Genomic DNA, 12,577 nt, shown 5'->3' with positions numbered 1-12,577 from the left:
TACGACAGAGATAATGGAGTTTGGATTTAGAGTCACTCAGAGGAGGCAGCGGGGACTCAAAGCTACAGCTTTAATCACAGGTGAGCCCTGTGCTCTTTGATCTGACTTTACACAGTGAATTACCACCCAGGTTTACAAGAGAGCAACTGACGAGTGAGAATGAGTTGAGTCTCTAACAGCAGCCAGTATTAGTATCTTAGTGATAGCATATTCATGTTCATCTTTTAAGAAAGTATTTCTTGTCGATAATGCTCCTCAAAAATTATAAGTCAATATCTACTTCCTTTTATTCTTGATAATAAATCTGCTGCACCCCCTGTATCTGTGGTAAGTGGAAAATATGTGTTGGATGTCATAAAACAAGTTAAGATAAGATAATCCTTTGTATCCCATGGTGGAGAAAGTTGCAGTGTTGCAGCGGTTTAAAGGCTAGTGCATACAAGAGATGAACAAGTAAACAGTGAATAAATACAAAAAATAGATATAGATTGCATATATTTTATATATGATCCAGTTTGAGTTGAGATTGTCCAGTCAGTGTGTGCGGTCTACTGAAGCAGTGAGCTGCTGAAGGCACTGAGCAGCTCTGTTATGGTGCCATGAAGGGTGTGGGGCTGAATTTTGCTCTCAACTTCCATTCACCCGCCATCTCCAGAGGCTCAAGAGGGCAGTCAACGCAATGTGTTTTTAAAGAAAATCAATTAAATTAAATTTGAGTTTTCTCAAGCCAAGACCATAAATTGAACATAAAATCCCACCTAGCCTACTAAAGTTGCATTGTTTTCATGACAGTCAGTTATGTCAGTTATTTGGCTTTCACACTGTGGATACAACATGAATACAAAATGTAAGAAATAATTAAAACTTATTCACATTTTAAGAGGTGAACATTCTTCAAATGGTCACGTTAGATGTACGTTTGAATTTGCTTACAAATTACACCTGAGAGGAGATACAGTATACACTCATTTAAGATTAAATGGAAATGAAATGAATGATTCAACAGCAGTAGAACTATCGTTATGAGCATTATATCATAAAAATATGTTTAAGTTATGATCACTTATTTTATTTTGTGTTAACTCCTTTATTAACTTCTAAGTATGATCAGGAGAGACTTTTTTTTCTCCATGTGCAGGTTTGGATGAATATGTCATTTACGAGAGACTGGTCGATTACATTTTGGAGATATATCGCCATCTAGTGGTAACCATAATAGATACACTACCTCCATAATAGCAACGTTTTCGCATTCAGTATAGCGTCGTATGCTATGACAATATGCCCATATATCGATACCCCACCCCTAATAAATAAATAAATAAATGCACCAATACTAAAAAAAAACAAACAAACAAAAAAAAACATATTTTGCTCAACATGGTCAGTTACTTAAATGCGCGTTTCGGTCAGCATATTCGCCACAGACAAACAAGCAATATTTAGTTGTAACAGAAGATGGATTAACTGCATAGATATAACTGTAGTCCCACTGGCGTGGAAATGTATCAGAGCAGCATTTCTTTGTATAATATTTCTAAAATGTATTGTGTCGAATCTGCCGTACTCGGTCGCAGTCCGCAGAGCAAGATGGCGGCCCCTACAAAACAGTAAGTCACAAACATGCTAATCTACTTATAACAGTGCGTGATTAACTGTTAGTAATAACTTTAAGTTGGCTGGGGAAACAGTTATAATTGCGATAAAGACTGCAATTCACTGTAGCAGCTGCAGTCGGTTAGCACTTGTAAAAATAACAGAGGTTCCCTTGCATCAACTGCAGTTAGCATCATTGGCGATATGCTAACGTTATGCTAACCTCCCTCATAACTTAAATCAGCTTGTTATCAAATATAAGATGTGCACACATTTTCCCAAAATATGCATATTCATCAAACGTCTTGATGTTACCTTGCGTGTTGTCAGGAAGAGTTAAAAAACATTTGTAGTTCGCAGTGCAGTTATTTGGTTGTTTACCAGTTTGCTTTATGTCCATGAAGCCACCGAGCTAATGTCCAAATTAAACATACGTTAAAACCATCAATAAATGTGGGATCTCTTGCACCTGTAAAATGGAGAGAAGAAACTTCTTAAGTGTTTGCTGTTGCAAAGTATCCGGATTATATAGTGGTTTGGTGCTAAAAAAATATAATTATTTAAGAGACACATTGATTCTGAAAGCTGGAGACATACTGTATCTCTGATCCTCCAAACATTCAGGATGAGACTTCCTTTTACATTATGCTGTCCAGTGAAATCACTGACTTAGTGTTTGGGGATCCAACATCCTTGTATTTGTTTCACTGGTGATACCTCTTTTCCAGAGAATTGTCAGTATTTGCATATATTGAAATCTGAAGTTTAGGACAGAATTAAAAAGAATCTGTTTCTCGATTACCCTCAGATATGGGCTGATCTTGCCGCAGAAGAAGGGACTGTCAAAGACAGCAGCTCTGCAGAAACCCTCAGTGTTTGGGGATGACTCAGATGAGGAGGTGGGTAAACTCTTAGATTATTTTTATAAGGAGGTAAATACTGCGTCCCTTGCCAGCAATTAATACATTTAACTCAAGACTTTTCACTCCGTCCAAATACACTGAATGAATTCTTGGTATGTTTTGTTCCTTAGACCTCAGTTGGGGAGAGTCTGAAGAGAGAAGCCATCAAGAAGAAGATGATGAAGCAGGTGAGAGAAAGGTGTCATGTGTTTTTTTAGTCCGGTTAACTTTGTGTTCTGATTTATATTTCTCTGACCTTTGTCAATCTTTCTCTTGCTCTCTTTCTGTCTAAAGACACGCCTGGAGATGCAGAAGGCTCTGGAACAAGACAGCACTGTGTATGACTACGATGCTGTGTACGATGACATTCAAAAACAAAGACTTGAGAGCAACAAAAAAGTTCTGGGAGGTGCTGACAAAAGGGTAATCTCATTTATATTTTAAACTTGTGGGCTGCATTTGGAAATCAGTTTAACTTTATTATTTAGAAGAGTTTGTTGTGTAACATTCGCACGGTGCAACAAAATGTAAATTATGAGCTATGAAATCCTCATGGACAATAAGTGCATGCCTTTTCTTTGTGTGTCCCTTTCCATTTCAGCCAAAATACATCCACCAGCTGATGAAAGCAGTCGAGGACCGAAAGAAAGAACAGGAACGGAGAGAAGAGCGGAAAATTCAGAAGGAAAGAGAGGCAGAAGGAGAGAAGTTTGCTGATAAAGAGGCTTACGTTACATCTGCTTATAAGCAAAAACTTCAGGAGCAGAAGGAGGAGCAGGAGAGGGAAAAAAGAATCGCTGAGATGGAAGGTTAGGAGATTTTATCTTTTTTTTTTAAGTGAGTTCTGAGCGATTTTTGTCTGGATGCTGTCTGGATGTTGTAAAAACATATGTGCTTAAATGTACCGTCTGAAAACAGCCTATGATCTTTCAGATATATTCAGAAAGAAAAAAGTTAACAAAATAAACTTGATTCCTTTGATTCCCTTGATATATTTTATCCTTCAAAAGAGTTTCTCCTTTATGTCAGACAGTACACACAAATCAATAATTTTTGTTCCTCAGCTGCTTTGGATGTGAAGAAACAGAAAGACCTGAGCGGCTTCTATCGACACCTGCTGAATCAGACTGTAGGAGAGGAGGCGATACCGGATCGCTCTGTGAAGTCAGTCACAGCTTCTTATTAATGCACCAGAACTACACTGAGCCATTACTAGTATCTCTTATGATTTAATATCATTTCCTCCGCAGAACTGAAACCCCGAAGGTTTCAAAAGACTCCGAGAGGACTTCGCCCGTTCCCTCCCCGACGTCGCACGACAACATCCCAAGTTCGTGCAGTGACAGCGAGGAGGGGCAAAAGTCTGGGTTCAGCAAGCCTGCAGGGGGCTCTGCACACTCGAAGCGCCAGTACAGGCAGAGGTCGCCATCATCGGGGAGCGGAGAGGAAAAGGAAAAGGAAAAAGAGAGGGAGCGAGACAAGCATAAGAAGAGCCACAGAGACCAAGACAGAGACAGAGACAGAGGGAGGGACAGAGATAGAGAAAGAGACAGAGACAGAGACAGAGAAAGGGACAGAAACAGAGGAAGGGAACGGGATGACAGACACGGGGAAAGGAGAAGTGACAGGGACAGAAGGAAGGACAGAGACAGAGATCGAGGCAGAGACGATGACAGAGGCAGGGGCAGGGGGGACGCAGAGAGGGAAGACAGACACGGTAAGAGGGACAGGAGCCCCAGAGAGAGAGAGCGGGATAAGAATGGGGAAAGGGAGAAGAGGAATCCTAACGAAGAGAGGCGGAAGGACAGGCACCCAGAGGAAGAGAGGGAGCAAAAGAAAGAACCCCAGAAGGAGAAGGCAGTGAAGAAGGAAGAAAAAGATCCAGAAACGAAGGAAGCAGTCGTGGTAGAAAGAAAGGACAAAGAAGATGAACAGAATAAGGAAGGTGAGGAGAAAGAGGGAGCGGAGGAGAGGGCGAACAAGTTCGCAAAGCGCAGCACGGATCAGGCCGTGAGTTCGGCAAGAGACAGGTACATGGCCAGACAGATAGCACGCTCTGCATGTAAGAGCTACATCGAGAAAGAGGAGGACTAAGAGCTGTCCAGCACACAACGAATACATACCTGAATTGCACTCAACCCATTGTCTCAGTTGAATGAATAACATTAATGCATTTTTGTTTTGTTATTTTTCTTGAATAAATCCCATGGAAAGACAAAAACCAAAAACAAGTTTCTTCTTCTGTCAATAGTTTTGTTGCCAAAGTCCACAGGTCTTTGCTTTGGCTTTATAGTTTCAATCACAACAGCTGAGCTCTGTCATTTTCAACAAATGTCCCTCACACTGGAGGGAATGGCAATTTGCTGCCGACCGTTTTCACCTGTGAATTTATGCACATTTGGTACGTTGGTGATGGGCGTTTCCTGCAGCGGTCCAAGTCAGATTGTCCCAAACGGTAGAGGTCAGTAGCACATAGGAATAAGCTAAACATTGTTGTTAACAGGATCTTTTCATTGCCGGTTAAGGTCTTTCCATGGGACAAAAAAAAAAAGCGTAAAAGATTGCCACAGTTTCCTGAAACCACTTGTTGAAACAGTGCTCTCATTGTCCAGGAGACAGGGATTGGTGGACTATTGATTTAAATGAAATAAGAACGCTCATCTGTAAATATGAGAACATATTAACATCACATACTGGAATGTAAATAGGGAAACTATATCTTATTGCTCAGTTTGTAGGATGGACTAGATTGGAATGACGTGGGTTGTTCGTTCACTTTTCTATCAGACGTAGTCGGTGATGAATTAATAAAATATTTACTGGTTCACAGATTCCTCTTTGACTTCCTGTTCTTCAGACACCTTCAGTTCAGTGTTAAATTCTATATAAAGAAGAATGACCATTACAGAAGATAATTCAGAGTAACACATTTTATTCAGTTTTCTCTGTTGTGTTACAGTGTTTTCGTACAAGAAGACAACAGTTCCAATAAAAGCAACGCTCGTGCTGCAGGAATCTTCTTTCATGTGTCTCCTGGCGTCTGTGACAGCTTTTAGTTGTACATGGAGTAGTGGGACCACTGAAAAAAGAAACGACAGTTTAGTATTAGCATCTAGCACGCTATAGTACTAGTCATTGTATATTCACTCAACACATTCACTTTTTGGTTTTGTATTTTCTGCTGTGTCACTACATTTGTGGGGAAAATATACGTTTTTATCTCAGTTAAGTGCTTTTCATACACAATATAAAAATATATAATAGTGTAACATACGGCAGAAAAGGAGGGCCCACTACCACATTTACTAATGTCCAATATAATATAACATATACTGCAAGATCAGTCATTACTTTTACAGTAGATTTTCAATGTTTGACTTAGAATATGTATATATATTAATGTATTAATGCTATTTTTAGGTCAGATAATATGATTTATTATTAACATGCGAAAATACATCAGCAAATGGCATCATGTGATAATAACTGAATAAATAAATAAATAATACGCACGTCCTCCCAGGTCAGAGTGATGGTTCCATTGGTTGATTTGTCATTGAAGGTGTCTGCAAAACAAATCACTCAAATTTATTTAATGCACTATGAGTTTAACCCTTTGGCCACACCAGTGATTTTTTTTATGTGGTAGTAGACAATAAAAGGCTTAATTTCTCATCTTGTACCCGTTTTCTAACCATCGCTAGTCATTCAATTTGTAAAATGCACAAATTTGCCCATGTGTGGACACATAATATAAACAAATACCTTAGCTGTAGCTTTTATACTGTGTGAGAAATAGTTTTTATAAATAAATAAATAAACATTTTAATAAATATTTTTAATCGCGATTAATCGTATTTGTGGGGAAGTCAAAGGGTTAAACACATTTTCAAACGGATAAACAAAACGGATTTACTTGCTCTGATCAAATTAACGCCCGGTTCTCTGTGTTTCTGTAAGTGACGCTAAAGCTGCCAGGTCACTCACCTGAAGTGTTTTCCAGACGCAGCATGAGAGTGATGAACTCCTCCAAGGAGGTGGATGAGAATCCTGAATAGCGGAACATCATCAGGCTGACCATGGAGTCGTTCGTATCTATGCCTGAAATAAAACACAAAGTGACAAATACTCCGGTTAGTATTCCAGATGTAAAGCAGGTTCCTGTGGTACCAGTTTATCGTAATCGTACCTGCAGACTCGATGGCCTTGTGCAGCTCATATTCAGACAGAGATCCGTTGCGACTCTGATCAGAGCGGTGGAAGAGATCCTGAAGAGAGATTTTTATTTTTAAATCACTAACTGCTGATCACTGAGTATGTGTAACACGTCTCAGAAAGTCAGGGCTTTCATTATCTTGTTTATTTATTACCTTGAATCCGTTAATCTTCTCCCAGAGGATGGAGAACTCAGTGAAGGTCATCGTCATCTTTTTGTCAATCTGTGCTTGAAGTTAAAGATATCTCACAGAAGATGTGGCAAACTTATTGCGTATGAGACTGTTTCATCCTGACTGCCTGAAAAGTTTTTATCTTTCAGCATTTAAGGATACATCCACCATAGCGATCATGCTGCTGCAGGTGTCCACACTGAAGCCGTTCGATGTCCCTGTGGTAGAAAAGGTGCTTTTATTAAGAGATGGGTCAGAATTCGCAAACAGCGAATCAAGATTTTGAATGTTTCCGGAGCACACGTGATGGAAACAAACAAACAAAAAAAAAAACAATCCACGCACCATGAGGAAAGTAGTCATTCAGGAGCTTCTGGAGCTGCCTGGCACTCAGCTCTCCGTTCTGACAACAGACACAGGAACCATGATTCATGGAGGTCAGAAATAAAAGAGACAGACGTGAAGTAAAGAGAAAGCAGAGAGAGGTGTCACACCTGATCGGCGTAGCGATTGAACAAGGAGCGGCTGATATCAGTAGTTCCCTCTTCTGGCTTCTTGGGGACCTTGAAGAGAACAAAGCGTGTCAGGTCGACACAAACATCCGTGAGAGCGAGAGGCTCTGAAGTTTACAAGATTTAAAAAAAAAAAAAAAATTCATACCTCCTTCTCCTCCTCCATGCCATGGCCGTGATCGTGATCGTGATCGTGATCATGGTCATGGTCGTCATCAATATCAACTCCTCCAGCGTAGGGGCTGGACACAGAGGAAAATGCTTCTCATTACAACCCTTCTGCACGGCTCTAGATACTGAAATGTTCTTTAGAATAAAAAAAGCCTTCGATGCAGCGTCTGAGCGGCCTTTACCTGATATGAGCTTCGGCCTTGGTGTAGACAGTGAGAACGAACTCTGCATTGGTGTAGGGTTCCATGGTGGAGGGGACGATCACGTACTCCCCGGGCTGCAGGCTGTGCAGCTCAATGACGTCCCTTGCACGACTGTACATCTGCTGGTCCTTCACGGGCCTTTTCCCTCTAAAGAAGGAGGATCCCAGAGGTCCTTTTTTGGTCTGGAATGGACATGAAACTCATCTTAGAAAAATGAAATTCTTTCCTGCGCTTTATTTATTGGTGATGATTTGGTTGCGAACACAAGGCTAAAGTGATGACATGTGCTCTTCTGTTCACTCACCCCTGGTGGAACCTGTTAAACATGAAAGAGAAATTTTATTATATGGTTTTCAGATCAGTTGAGCAGTTTGCCAACATGAATTTTGTCTTATTAAATCGTTGCTTGAATATTTCAAGGACAGTAGTTCACCTCAAAGATGGTAAGGGCAGTTGGGTGGAACTCTCTGTCATTGCGATTTTCCTGCTTGGGTTTCTGCATCAGGGAGAGCATGACGTTTTTGTCTTCCCGCTCCGTCTTGTCAATGATTTTCACCTCGATGCGATACTGAGGGTTTGTTGCAAAGGTGGCTACAGGTAGTGAACATTAAAAAAAATCAAGTGAAATTTTAAAAGAGGGTTAAAAGGCAAAAATAAATAAATAATATAAAAGATAAACCATATTGTTCCCAGTTTGGTGACTGAACTGGACTCACATTTGTTCACGTTGCCACCCGCGCTTATTCCTGCAACCCAGCTGCCATCGTAGGTCATGGATTTCCACTGGCAGGAGAGGTCGCCGTCCAGGAAGTTGGGATTCTCACAGCAGATGGAAAGAAGATTGAAATAGTAACAGAAGTCCTTCAGCTCCATCCTGACGGACGTGTAAAATTAAAATAAAACGTTAACACTGAGCATTGTAACTTTGCTCCGAGTATACTGCTGCAACACATCCAAACCGAAATAGTTTATTCATGATTATTATTTTGCATTCAGTATTAAACTTAATCCCTCATCCCTTTACTAAAGTGTGTTGGATTCATGTTAATGTGTATTTAAAGTTAAATTTGTGCAGGAAATTAAACAAATATATACAAAAAATGTCTAATCAACCAAAGATTTTGTGACCCCGCCCCTCCCCCTGCAGTACATGTGGACCCCTATGGGTCACGGACCCCCTATCGAAGACCTGTGCATTATTGTACGACAGTGCTGCTGTGATTTACCAGAACTCTCCATCTTCGTGGTTGAAACACCTCTCCCGATCTTCTTGGCTCACGCTTTTCCACATGTTAGAGCTGAGCACAAGAAAGACGTTGAGGACAGAACAGTGGAGTGAATTTTATTTTTGCATTCTTTCTTCAAAGTAAATCTATTGTCTTTTTTTTTTTTTTTTTTTTTGGTAGGAATAAATTCCAGTACTTGTCGCTCCACTTTCCATTCCACTCCTGTTTGCCCCAAGGGTTCATGATCCGCACCAGCCTCACTTTGGAGCCGTAATAACTGACCTGGTGAATAAATGAACAAATGGATAAAAATAAAAGTCATAAACTTATGATATCTCTAGGTCTGTACGAGCATGTGGTGTCATCGTTTACCTCAGCCACAGATGTGATGGAATAAGCATGTGCGTCCACCAGTCCAGCGTGGTTAATACTGTTGGCATTCGATCCCTGAAACAGGCCGAGGCGGAAAATTAACTTTAAAACTCCAAAACGAAAGTGTTATTAAGGCAAATCTAACAAGAAGGACACTCTTACCCCTTTTGGGGGAGTTCCACAGCAAATCATGGAATTGCACGCGGTGGCTCTGCTCAGCTGGAGCCACAGCTCCTCATCATTGCCGTAGGAGAAGTCTTCCTTGAGCATGTAAGTCATGCTCACACCTCCGCTGAAATCCTTGCAGGCGTCCGCTGGCAGCCCAGCACTCATGTCTGCATAGGAGCCGCAGACCCTGAAGGAGAGAGCAAATATATATAATTTGAAATAATAATCTCCTTTCTGATGTTTGCGCCACAATTTCTTCACGGTGAGACAGTTACATACTTGGCATAGGCTTTCTCCATAAGAGGACCCCAGAACTCATTCCCCCCTTTGGAGCTCACAAGCAGCAGCTGCTTGTTGTACGTCGGCAGGTAGTCGTCAATGACGACATCCACCCACTTACCGAACCTCCAGAACTGAAGACAAAAATAAATGATAATAATTAATAACCACGACCGATCGTTACTTAGTATTATGAAAGCATTCTTTGGACACAATGGTTAAATCTTTACCCTGAAGTGAAATATTCCTGCGTAGTTGCTGAAGGACTGGTCCATGGGCACGACTTGGGCCATCAGCTGCTTGTGGAAAGTCAGTGAAGAAATTGCAGCGAGAAACCAGCAATTACCTGGGGAAGTGAAGAAAACGAATACTTTTCTCAAGCTCGGCCACATACTTCTCGTGTGCACCTGAGCAGGTCGGCATTTGTTGTTGCCTCCAGCTTTAAGCCATAAGTCTTTCCTTACCCACATGGCCTTGGCTAAAGTCAAATCTAGAGGCGCCTTTCGAACAGAAAACTGGTGCGGAGTTGATGTTTTGAGCTTTCAGGATATCCTGGACAAGACAGTAAACAAAATGAATGTGATGGGGATAAGAATTTAAATGCACATACAGGTGGGGGAAGAAAAATACAGCAAGAAGTTTGGATCATGTTACCGAAGGACGAAGCCATTCCACATCATTCCTCTGAGTGTAGGTCAAATTGAGGTCACCCAAGGAGCTGTTGCTGGGCGGGAAGGCGCTGTCCATGAACAGCCTTCCTCTGCGGAGGTTGTCATCCTTCAGCTGCGCATAGTCTTGGTTGTTATACTTGGCCGGGTTGGACTGGCTCCCCTCGCTACCGTCCTGGTAGCGCAGGTTGATGATAGAGGTGCAGGATCCAGATGTAGTCATGGCGACCAAAGGCTTCAGATGGACTCTGAAATAGAAAAGCAAATTATTGTAAGTGAGAGCGCAGTTTAAAGTGCAGAGGCAGTTTCAGAGCTGAGCACAGATCGTTACCTGAGAGAGGGAGATAACCAAGTGCTGGTTTTCTGCTCTGTGCAGTGCGCTGCTCCTGCCTTATATTCACGCCGTGTTATGCAAGTGGTGGGTTAAACGTGCCCTCGGGGTAATAGGGAGGCCTCAATGGGAGGGGACAGAGGAGCTGAAAAAAAAAAAAAAAAAAATGGTTTCAGGTTAACATTAAAGGCACCTGAGATTCTGATCGCTCTTGACATGTCGTGTTTTGTTAATGCTCGAAGTCAGACAAAACTGGCAGCAGTCGTTAGTAATCAAACGTGAAATTGCTCATTTCGTTATTCATTTATTTATTTATATTTTCTTGTATTTCTTCAGTTTCTTACCTCCTCTATCTATGGTCCAGAATAAATCAATTAAGTATTATATGAGGAGGAATATGACTTTTAAATTTTTTTTTTTACTTTTATAAGTGCATAAACTTGGATGGATTTGTTTGTTGTATGTTTTATAGTCTAATTTCAATGAACACGACATGTTAAGTCCATCCTATGTCATGAAAGACAGAACAGAGAAGACTGCATCTTTACCGATCAAAATGGTCTCAAATCATGTTTATCAAAAAACACAATACACACACACACATATATAGATAACACACACAATAAAATCCTGAGAGAGAATAAAAAATATACAATTTTGAATAAAGACAAGAAGGATCTTCTGATTTGGGAGTTGAATTGTGGCAGACGCAGCCTTTTGAACACATGAGAATGAAGCAACAATAGTGGGTAAAATTTTAAGGGTTGGTTGTGAGTTATGGATGCTATAAAATCTCATCTAAATATCTTGTCCGTGTCATATGATGCACAACCTTTCAACAAGCTGTACGATTAATCCTCCAAGCGAATTGAAAAAAAAAGATGTTTTCTCTATAGGGTGAGGGTGGGAATGGTAAAACTACCCCTGGCGCTTCCTGACAGCTGTCATGCACACACACACACACACACACACACACACACAGACACACAGAAAAACAAAACAAAAAAAGCACACACGACGTGTCAGCAAGAAACATTTGCTCGCTTTTACAAGTACGAGTTAATGATAGGTAGAGATTTAAGAAGAAAAAAAGGTTGATTTAAAGCATGCAGAAGTTGAGAGTTGTTTTTCTCATGCTCTGTAAATCACAATGTGTGCATATATATATTGGATTTGCCTTCCTCCTAGGAGTAGTTATAATAATAATAAATAATAATAATAAAATACAGTTTGGCAGCTCTTTGGTTCAAGAGCAATAAAAACAGAAAAGCAACACGAAGACATAAAAACCACTTATAGCAGCTATACACAATAAAATATAATATACGCAATAAAAGTACCCATTAACACACACAAAGAATGTAATTGGTACAGTGATGACATTAATCAATGGCTTAAATGTACCTGTTGAGTTTCGGTGGACTGGGGACTGTTGCACAACGGTTTATGAAGGAGGGGGTGAAGGTGGCGGGGGATTTGATGGCTTGAGGATGTAATCGTTTTTTTTAATTAGTACTTGTTGTGATGTTTGTCTCCGTGTCCCTTCACAGAAGACATCGTGGTGAACAGTCTGTATCCAGGGTGGGTGTGGTCCTTGGAAATGTATTTGGCCTTCTAGTACTAGTTCATCTGATCTGTCTGATTTGTTTTCATAACATAACACTGAGGAAACATTGCCATCTTATATATGTATATATATATATATATATTTTACTTCGTGAGTCTGAAGCGTGCATATCCTAGCCTTTGGTTTCCTGTGAA

General features: G+C 40.6%; 2 protein-coding genes across 2 annotated transcripts; one reads left to right on the top strand and one right to left on the bottom strand.

Moving 5' to 3' along the window:
* The first annotated feature begins 1,549 nt into the window (after positions 1–1,549).
* On the top strand, positions 1,550–4,726 carry nsrp1 (nuclear speckle splicing regulatory protein 1). The gene is made up of 7 exons (XM_047607046.1): positions 1,550–1,610; positions 2,405–2,495; positions 2,630–2,686; positions 2,793–2,921; positions 3,100–3,307; positions 3,563–3,662; positions 3,749–4,726. Exons 1-7 carry the CDS (start codon positions 1,591–1,593, stop codon positions 4,590–4,592), a joined length of 1,449 nt encoding a protein of 482 aa, XP_047463002.1. The 5' UTR covers positions 1,550–1,590; the 3' UTR covers positions 4,593–4,726.
* Positions 4,727–5,413: 687 nt separating this feature from the next.
* On the bottom strand, positions 5,414–10,921 carry LOC125021136 (calpain-A-like). Its single transcript, XM_047607045.1, has 22 exons — positions 10,817–10,921; positions 10,472–10,733; positions 10,282–10,369; positions 10,048–10,163; positions 9,818–9,951; positions 9,533–9,725; positions 9,371–9,445; positions 9,195–9,280; positions 8,999–9,070; positions 8,489–8,646; positions 8,206–8,363; positions 8,077–8,088; positions 7,752–7,954; positions 7,547–7,640; positions 7,381–7,449; positions 7,232–7,289; positions 7,049–7,104; positions 6,869–6,937; positions 6,688–6,766; positions 6,486–6,599; positions 6,012–6,064; positions 5,414–5,577 (listed from the first exon to the last, which is right to left on the bottom strand). Exons 2-22 carry the CDS (start codon positions 10,706–10,708, stop codon positions 5,551–5,553), a joined length of 2,151 nt encoding a protein of 716 aa, XP_047463001.1. The 5' UTR covers positions 10,709–10,733; positions 10,817–10,921; the 3' UTR covers positions 5,414–5,550.
* Positions 10,922–12,577: the final 1,656 nt, after the last annotated feature.

The sequence above is a fragment of the Mugil cephalus genome, chromosome 15, assembly GCF_022458985.1.
Source record: "Mugil cephalus isolate CIBA_MC_2020 chromosome 15, CIBA_Mcephalus_1.1, whole genome shotgun sequence".
Taxonomy (NCBI): domain Eukaryota; kingdom Metazoa; phylum Chordata; class Actinopteri; order Mugiliformes; family Mugilidae; genus Mugil; species Mugil cephalus.
Note: the sequence above shows the minus strand (reverse complement) of the source record. Positions and strands in the feature narration are given on the sequence as shown.